This window comes from Phaethon lepturus, unplaced genomic scaffold (assembly GCF_000687285.1).
Source record: "Phaethon lepturus isolate BGI_N335 unplaced genomic scaffold, ASM68728v1 scaffold49938, whole genome shotgun sequence".
Lineage (NCBI taxonomy): Eukaryota > Metazoa > Chordata > Aves > Phaethontiformes > Phaethontidae > Phaethon > Phaethon lepturus.
This window is the reverse complement of record NW_010559338.1, coordinates 6775-16830: the sequence shown is the minus strand read 5'-3', so window position 1 is coordinate 16830 and position 10056 is coordinate 6775. Positions and strand designations below refer to the sequence as shown.

The window sequence follows — 10056 nt, the reverse complement described above, 5'->3', positions numbered from 1 at the left end:
GTCACACTACTAGAAGCATGGGCTTTGTGTGGAAAAAAAAAAAAAAAATTACCGTTAGAAGAGATTTCCATCAAGCATGTCTTTCCAGGATGCGACACCCTGACCCTGCAAGATGCACTATCCAGTTAGTCCCCTGCATATCATGGAGCTCCACTGAAAACAACATGATCTAACAAGCAGAAGCTGAATCTAGACAAATCTAAACAAGAAACACAAGGTGCGAGTCCTTACCTGCAAAAACACTTAAATTTTAACAACTTACCTTTGGCTATGATGGATTCTCCTATATGAAACCTTTTAAATCAAGTCTGGGAACCTCTCTAAAAGATACTGTCTAGGTCAGGAAAAAGTTACGACCCGCATCAAGCAGGAAATTATAATGACCGTCATGATCCTTTGACGTAAAACCAAACAAAAAACCCAAACAGTGTCAGAAAGTGATTCTGGAGATCTCTCGCCAGAATCAGGAACTGGCTTCAGAACACTTAATAGTAATGAACAAACTACCTTACCTTGTTTACATCCAAATATTCTAACTTTGGCACTTCTGCTGTCTCTTGTTCCTCGCTGCTTCCTTCATCAATGTCACTGTCTTCATCCTGTGTGGAGTCTCTCTTCTGCTCCGCAGAGGCAGGTTTGGTGCCCTTTTTGTCAGGTTCCATCTCCCCTGGGTTCCCAGCCACACTGGGCTTCTTTTGCTCTGCACTGTCTTCGCTTGGGAAGGTTTCCCCTGCCACACTACAAGAAGGACTGTCGATGCCACTGTCTCTGTTGGGAATTTTACCATTACCGTTCAGTTCTGCAGTTGAGTCTTTATTGCCAAGCTCTCCAGAGGGCTCTTTGCTCACAGTCACAGCAGTACAGTCTTCATGGCTTTTGTTATCGCCTATGCTTAGCTCTTTAATTTTCATTATGTCTGTGTTAGATAGATCTGCACTGCACGGTACATCTGGCTCATTTTCATCTGGTTCGCTTTTTTCATTTGTGGAAGAGCCGCTGGAAGCCACCATGTCACAGTCACATGAACTTGGTTGTTTGGATGAGTCCAGGCCAGGTTCCATCTTAAGAGCTAAATTTAGTTGGTTTCTTTGAAGAACATGTACAGGTTGCCTGCAGGTGAAGAGAAAGCACCACAGTCATTCATATTAACACTCAGAGGTTTCAGAAGTGCCCCAAAAGAGAGAGGACCTGATTATCACTTGATCCAAGTTGTATTCCTTGCACCCCCCCTTACAATCCTAGGAGGCAAGTGTATGCACATTGCTGTAATAATATTCGCCCAACAATTTCAGATAAAAACACACCACCCCTAGCCATAAATTTTACTGAAATGGCACCACTAGAATCCTGGGCCTTCAACACTCTCCACATTGCCCTGAAGAACAGTCTGGTTTGAAGGTTTGGGGAGGGAGGAATCATCTTCTTTTAAAAAAAGCATTTGGTTGTGGGTTCATTTAAACAGGAACTCACATTCTTCAACAGAACAAAGCCTTTGGGGCAAGGTATTTTCCACCAGAGAGAGGATGTTTTTGAAGCACAAGGCGGCACTACTTTTTCTTTTCGAAAGACACCTTCCCAGATTCACCCAGGTAATAATATACTCCAAAGCACAGTACGGTGTCCCTGTCTCCACCTCCCTCTTTTTGAAAAAAATCACTTAGCTCCATCAGGCAGATTTGGTCTTCAGAGAGACTTTTCATCTGTTTGTAAAATGAGCTGGTTTTACAGCAAAACAAAAATATTTTATCCTATTTAATGTCTCTTATACATAAAAGTTTCAGAGGAAATGTCATTCTCCATGATGTTGTTTCACAGTACGTTGTGATTTAACTCTCCCCTGCCTCCAAGAGGCAAGTTAACAGTATGTCTGACGTTTATTGAATCTTAGACAGAAAACTCAATTATTTTATATCACAATAATCAAGTTCCTATAATGCAAGAACCAATCCTGACATCAAGTCAACTTACTGAAAGCAGACTCTGGGCTACTTGCTTCTGACAGAACACTTACCAAATTCAGCAGGTCTTAAGCTCCTTAAGAACAACTGTATGTTACAAACTAAAAGTTGCCGAAATACATAGAAAAAAAATGTAATCTTTTTTTTAATTAAAAAAAAAACAACATTGTGTAGTCAGTCAAGTTTTGCACTTCCAGTAGAAAACATCCCCAGAGGAGTTTCTACATGATAATTGCACTTGTTTTCTATTGTGATACTCCAAGTTAAAAATGCAGAAAAGGCAGATGAGAGCAGATCTCGCAAAGCCATATTTACCTAATACTTTCAAATTTCTCAATGAGGGTGTTGACTCCTGCCGATATTGGTATTTCTTCCTCTCCAGGTGCTAAGCTCCTCGATGACTTGGGGTCAGCTGGCAAAGGCCGAGAAGGTGCAGGAGGAATTCTTTCCTGCCCAGGTTTGAGATGGACAGGCTTAGGAGGTACTAATAAAAGAGAAGGGAAAAAACGGGAGGATAAATCTCCATCTTCTTTATCCTAAACTGGGAACAAAATCCAAGGGCTCAATGCAGAACGAGGGGCATCCATTCTTTCACCATCCTCTATAAACTGCACAGGTGCAGTCCCGAAGTATTTCTTACAGCAAAGCAAGCTGCTGTACGCTAATAAAAATGACAGGCTTCTCTTTTGTATTTCTCCAGCCGTATCAGACGTGTCAGCGAACAGAGAGGCTCGCAGAACTTTACCGCTTCCTTGTTACCAAACAGGATGCACAGCTCACACTTCGTTTTTGCAAATGTGCTCACCATCTCAATCACACTAACGAGTTTCCCCTCCCATGACTTTTCAAAACTCGGGCACTCTGTTGAATCTCTTATACTGGGGGGGTGGGGGGAAACATCAACCCAAAACAAACCACCAAAAAACAATCCCACCATAGATTTCAGTGCCTTGTATTTGCTTGGTCAAAAACGGCACAGGCAGAGCATAATAGCTTTTCTTCCTTTCATTCTCCCTCCCCCATCTCTTCTGTGGTGTAGTCTTCATAAATTTCCTTCCTCTTTTGGTTCTACATCGAGTTATATACGATATAAATAAAACACACGTTGTAAGAACATATACATTCTGCTTAAGCATTCACTAGGAGGCGAAGGTACAAAGTTCAATACAGCATTTAAAAAAAATGTAATGTAATTTAAACTCAATGTAATTTAAACGTAATTTTAAAAAAATTATTCAGACCTTACATTGATTGCAGAGTAAATGGTTTTGCAAATACGCAAGCAGTAACCCATGGCAACAGGTTCACGTGCTGTTACAGTTTCGTACAGTGAAAGCATCCACACATAGGCAGAGCTGACACTAGAAGGTAGGCAAACCGACTGCGCGATCACTCCCCAAGCGCAGGCTGCGTGGAGCGGCCAAGTATCCCCTCTGGTCTAGACCATCCAAAGAGTTAACATATCAAATGAGGAAACTCTAAGTACATGTTTTATTAAACAACATTTTCAAGAACAGTTTATTTCAAGCATTTCCTATTTTTAAATGGTCCATATGGCACATCAGCATAATGTGATTAACATTGTAGTGGAGCTTTAATTAGCAACTGTTCTGAAGGTAATATCAGGGTTGCTTTCTTTAGGAGGCTAAATGGAGGCATATGCATCCAAAAAGCCAATTCCTGTTGTCCCTACCCTGCAGAAGGCTCTGCACACCAGCCCAGATGTCCTCCCTGCTCCAGCGGATAGGGAGCTGCTACGGATGGTCGTTGTCAAACGTCAATGTTAAAGAGTTTTTGAGCTCCGAGTATAGGTCAGATTTTAAACTACCTACACTACTGAATTTATTTCAGCACCAAATAATAAAATAAAATCTTCTAAGGATTTGAGCTTTAATGGGACACTTCCTTTAAAAAGGACTGATTTGCCCAGTCTCCAGAAGCATCTGGAATTCCTGTCTTAAAATAAAGGTGTCGTAGTTCAATTTTGAAAACACCACCACAAAACCTATTTTACACAGGAATAGCAGGCAAGCAGGAAAAGAAAATCATCTTGCATATAAACTGGATGGTGGAGCTCTCTGTTTTGTTGACCAAGTTTTCACTTGCACACCACGTGATCAGTGAGTGCCCAGCCACATTTGTCCTTGTAAAAAAAAAAAAAACCCAAAAACCCCAAAAACCCCCACACCTAAAAAAGAGCATCCACGCAGCCATCTGGCTCATCCAGCCAGAAAAGGCTCTGCACAGAAGGTGCATAATGCAGCAGGCAGACAGGCCGAAACCGACCCCACGTCCCCTCTCAGGCTCTTCATAGTTTCAGACTGCTCCACAACACTCAGAAGGTCACCGCCAAAGTGTTCACACTAACAGCGACGGGTGTCACTGCTGTCCAGGGAAACATTTTACGTCTGTCTTGGACCCTGCCTGAATCACCTGAGACAGTTCACTGCACCCGGGACAAAAAGGAAGGAGGAAAACACTTTTGTTCGTTCTGAGTTTTTATCTACCGAAATAATTTTGAGAAGCGGAGACATCAGCGCGGAGGCAAAGCCGCTGACCTCATCAAGCACCGCGCTTACGAAGCAAAATGTAAACCACACAAGGTGTTTACTCCCAAGCTGACGCAAAAAGCCTACATTCAGAATGTACGTGGGAGCAGCGTTACGTATCACAACACAGACTCTTAAACTAAAAACCATTTTAGACTTCTACGAAAGACCGAATGAAAGATCTGCGCGCTAAATAGGCTTATCTGTATGTGTGCCATCATCGTCAGTACGAAATGAACAGTCAGCCCCGGGAAAAAAGTACGTGATGCTTTTAGGTAGGGACCCTAGACCCGAAGAGGGAGCCAAAGCAGAGCTCCTGCCCATGCTCTGAAGCCACCTTCCACAAGTCCCAGCCCACGCAGCAAGCAGCACTGCTGTCTTCTCGCTCCGGGTCCCAGCCACCAACCACCACAACCTGCGACGCAGCTTCCAGTGCTTGTCCTGTGCACAGACGAGCAAACTGGTGGAGAAAAGGCAAGCCAGCTGCACAGAAGAGGTATTAGTGTCATGGAGCACGTTTCAGGTGGCGCCTGAAGGCTGAGGTCACGCGTTGGAATGGTATTTCCCCAGTCCTCCTCCTCCTGGAGGTTTTACATAGCAGCCCACGGCTATTTGGAGGAGGCAGAAACTAAGATGTAAAATCTTTCTTGCAGAAGGAACAAGTAACATGAAGCAGCAGGACAGAATTAGAAATGAGAAAGGCAAGGTTAAATATGTGGAAGAAGATACAGCCCAGGCTTGGCCCAGGGTCTGTGAAACAGCAGGGATTATGGGCCCTTCCCTCACTGCAAAATGAGCATCTTCAGCCCCGCCAGCCCATGAATCTGTCTCTCACAAGTGCCTCCTCTACAGTAATGCAAACAGTCAACACACATTTCTTAGCGACTTGATAGAGGCATTCCTATCAGTAATCCCAGCGGTGGTGGGTCTGCCGTGACTCGCTGGGAAGACCTAATAATGAGGAATTCAAGTGGCGCAAGTTGCACATGCGGATTTACTTACTTCAGTTAAGGTCCCTTGACAGGAAGAGACCTAAAACAATACACATGATGAAGCAGATTATGAAGGGTTCTTCCCTGGGAACTGAATACACTCAAAAAAGAAGAATAAATGACCCAACAGCACAGCCTTGTGTGAAGTAGAGGGCTGCTCCTAGAATCTCAGGTGGTGATGCCAGCACATCCCACCCAAAAAATCAATGAGAAACAGGTCTTAATGAGGCATCCATGTAGCTCTAGGGAGAAAGCCCAGGGAAGAAAGGTTCTTGCATAAAAATATCAACAAAAAACGGAGGAAAGATTTATGTCCGCTGCAAGGAAATGCACCACACTGTCACAACTACTTTTTTTGGACACGGCCACCAAAAGGAAGCAAGGATGGTTTACAGGAAAAATGTCAACTTCAATACAGTCAATTTAATAAAAACAACTTATTTTTTTTTATTATTTTGATGATTTCATTTTCCTGAAGAGGCATGAAGTGTTTTCCTTTCTTTACTAGGTATACAACCCATACAGTAACAGGAGATCAATGAACTATACAAGGGAGAAAAGCCATTTCAAATTTACAACGTCAATAAAAGTGAAGAGAAAAAAAATTGTACCATCTTCCCTTCCTTGCAAAGTATTGTACGTATTGTTCTCTACTGTCATATGTAAGCTAATTGCAGATACTTTTTAAAAGTAGCTTTACTATAAAGAAGTGAAGCGAAATAACAAAATCATTATTTAAAATTTATGACAAAGAAGTGTCTTTCAGGAAGATGACTGGCATATCCATGACCAAGACTTGTAATGCTGATTTGTAGCTTTTGCTAACCTAGCTCAGGCCGAGACAATATTAGGTGGTCTGATTTTCAAGTACTGGGTACTCGCAACAGTCTCATGGGAATTTTCATTGGGACTTCATGGACTACTAAAAGCAGTGACATCAAGAAGCCCAACAAAAGTGAGCTCTCTCAAAAAAAGTATTAGCAAGAGTTACTAGTCAAGAAAGCATTTTACCTGTGGGTGTTTATATTTCTTCACTAACAAATTTCCATCTTTGTCAGAGCATTAACCTGCCAGTAAGATACACTGACTTCTTTGGTTCTAAGCTTATGGCTGTAACGGGAGAGAGAGCTTGGATGTGTGTGAGCAGCAGAAAGCAGCAGCACCTACCTCACTGATGGAAATAGATTATCCTAATCTACTTGGGTAACTTTTAAGCATGACTTGACTCAAACTAAGTAGGCTCCCTCCAACTTTTATGAAATACTTATCTATAAAAAGACAGGCTATGTCCTCAGTAATTGGAAATCAGTGCAATCAGTGGAACAGCAAAAAATCTACAGCAGCTGAATTCATTCCGTTTCCTACTGAACAGACACCTCTGCTAGTCTTTTTTTTTGTTAGTATTAACAACATTCATGGAACATCCACTAATTAAACCTGGACAAACCAAGACCTCAAGGTGAAAGCACCATAAATACACAGACCTCGCGAGATGTTTCAAGCATGAACTAGTATACTAATTTAACACGTAAGGTCTACTTCCAGAACCAGAAAATGACAATGCTTTTTTTGTAGTTGTTTAAGGTTGAATGCATATCAGAAAATTGCTTTTGTACAGGCATTTGAACTGGGGGGCGGGAGGGCGTGTGTGTGCGGAGGCTCAGTTTGTACAACAAAACCTAATGGTGACCAAAATACCTTTTCTCTTTTTCTCACATGACAATGACTGTCTATCACATGGACGTGCTTCTTAAAAAAATGTTAGTTTATGAACATAGTATCTTCTTCAGGCTCATCCTCCTTTGTTCCAAACGCCTCTCAAACTACATGCTTTCTGCATCTGCAACCACCTTAAGGCAAGCACCCACTATATACAACACTTTAACCAATTCTACAAAGCAGGGGGTGGTAGCAGTGGAATTGACATGACAAAGAGAGACCATATGTCATTCTGCTGATGGAGAAGCACGAAAACAATTTATCCTCTTCCAAGAAACTTACTGCAGCCTTTTTTCAGCATTCTGAAGTTTTAGGGAAGAAAAGCCTGGGGAGACCAGAAGACCTGCCTGGAGACCAGCTGGAACATGCTTCTTCCTGGCTTCTCTTCTACCATACTTTGGGATTGCCACCTATTGGACTATGAGTCTGGCAGGTCTGTGGAATTACCACAGTCCAGATGCTACCCTTGCATATGACTGGTTTAGCTTCTATTTCTCATTTTTAAAATACATTTGTTCCATTTAGGCATTTCCTGTTGCTATGCATAGTTCGTACAATAAATGGAAAACAGACCAGGTTTGAACAATAAGCTATTCTTACCTAAATAATTTTTTTAAAAAATTAGTAAAGGATGAAAACAATATTGCTAAATTAAACTTGCACTTCACAGCTGCATGAGGTATAACAACAGTACAGGAAATATAAATTGACAAGTTAAGTAATCTGTTACTCCTGAATCAGTTTCTTCTTGAAGGCTTCCCTAAGAGGTTATCTAACATTGGAAAAAAAGAAGATAATAAAACCCTACCAGCTGTACTTGAACCTCAGAATAACTATTTTCCTGTGACCTAAAAATGAAAGCAATTCATTTAAAATTACTACACTTCACATGCGATAGAAGCTTGTACAATTGTTAGAAAGACAAAGTCACTTGCCTTGGGGTTTCTGCAGAGGATGCATTTTGGCCAGTGGAGTTTTGGTTTTGGGCTTCCTTCCAGTTTGATGGATACATTGCGCCGGGCTGATGTGCTGCAGTTCCCCACATGCTTCCAACACCGGATTTGAGTCAATGTGACATTTGACTTGAAAAGGAGAACAAGGGCAACCTGAGGGAGAGGCGGGGGGGGGGAAGTCAATATTTATTTCATTTGATTAATCCTGAAGATTTGTGCTACTTCTAGAAGCATATCACTCATCCAAGTTCCTGAGGGAAAGGAGCGGGGTAGAACCATTCACTCACAAGTTATTACAACTAATATATCCAGCCTTAATAATCATGTCAAATTAGCTGACTGATAAGACAGATGGAATTTCTGTAATCCTGTCTTTAGTTACTTACATTTTTACTATGGACACCCGAAATAAAAGAGAAAATATAAAAGATAAAAACCATTTCAAAAGAATTTCTCCAAACAGAAATACAATGCCCCACCATACAAGATCATGTTATTCGGTAAAATACACCTAAGTTACGGTGAATTAGAAATGTGTCCTGCATGGGGTGAATGGTGCACGCACCGTTCCTTCAGGAGATTTAATCATTCAAGCTGCATTTTATGGCTATTTATTATTCCTCCTAATATAAAATATTAACATTCCTTCAAAAGGCTCCAGTCTAAAGATAAGCCATTAAGATATGATCCAGTGGGAAAACAGAGAAAGAAGTGATTAATATGCTTGTCTCTTAATTTCACATTCTTGATTCATTGCTGTGGGCACTGTGGAAAAAAACCCGTATATCCACTTTCATGTAGTGTATGCTGCATTTTTTCATTTGGGCTTTTTTTGACTTGTGGCAAGCTCACAGCTACATGAAATCCTCACGTCAGCTTTACTAGTGTGTTATAAGAATGTAAAAAAGAGAGTTTAAAAACGACTGTGGTTTAAAATTGCTGCATATGAACGCATGAATATATACGCTTCCGGCAGCACTGAGAAGCGGAAAATTTATCAAATGTAGAAATTTGAACGCTAATGCATAAAAAAAAGGGCAAAGAAAACATGACAAACGTTCTTTCCATATTCCCATTTTAAAGTGGACTAGCTGAAATGACCAGCATCTTGCTGGATCAAGAGGTGACCTGCACCATGTAAAAAGGGTTCATCTAAGTGTGAAAAATCAACATTTGCCTTCCTGTGATGTGTTCAGGAACATGGCATTAGCTTCACAAATGCAACCTACTCTTGGCCAGATTTATACTAAGATCAAAAAACTGAAATGACAAGCACCTCCATCCGCATCAACTAAATTATCCTGGGTTTATACTAATGGTATTAAACCAGGATGTGACCTTTTGAATAAAGACTTTGAAATCTGAGCCATACAGACTGCTTGGAAAGATTAGCTGAGAGTTGGCCTCAAAATGCAGAAACTTTCACAGCAATATAGACGATATTTTTAAAACAAGCATAAAGTATTAAAGTCAATTTTGTTGCCAAAAATAGATTCAGATGGTACAAATCTATTTACTGATCTCTGCCACCCAAATATACAACCCCTGAATTCCTCAAGATGGCTGCCAGTTGTTGCTGTTGAAGCTTCATTAGCATTTCTACCACAAAATCTGCTTTTCAGCAGATTTGAGACCAGCTATTAAAACATCCTTCCAGCTGAAACCAGGAATTTATAAGTACTAGGTTTTATTCAAATATAATTTCACTTACCAGGAAAACGCAGTGAGAGTAGATTATTAGACTAGATTAATAGATTATTGCAAACACATCATCATAGAAAGAGCTTACGCAGATGCCTCAGCTCTGGCTACCAAGCTCCCTGTGACAGCAAGAGCAGTGCCACGACAGGCCAGCTTTTTAGGGAAAGGACTGAGGTTTCTTCCT

The 10056-nt window shown here is 41.1% G+C and overlaps 1 protein-coding gene across 1 annotated transcript; it reads right to left on the bottom strand.

Moving 5' to 3' along the window:
- Positions 1–512: 512 nt before the first annotated feature.
- LOC104625638 (FYVE, RhoGEF and PH domain-containing protein 1-like) lies at positions 513–8319 on the bottom strand (the record flags this gene model as incomplete). The annotated part of the gene is made up of 3 exons (XM_010293317.1): positions 8154–8319; positions 2274–2442; positions 513–1110 (listed from the first exon to the last, which is right to left on the bottom strand). Coding segments are annotated over exons 1-3 (792 nt in total), but the record flags the coding sequence as incomplete, so codon positions are not given.
- Positions 8320–10056: the final 1737 nt, after the last annotated feature.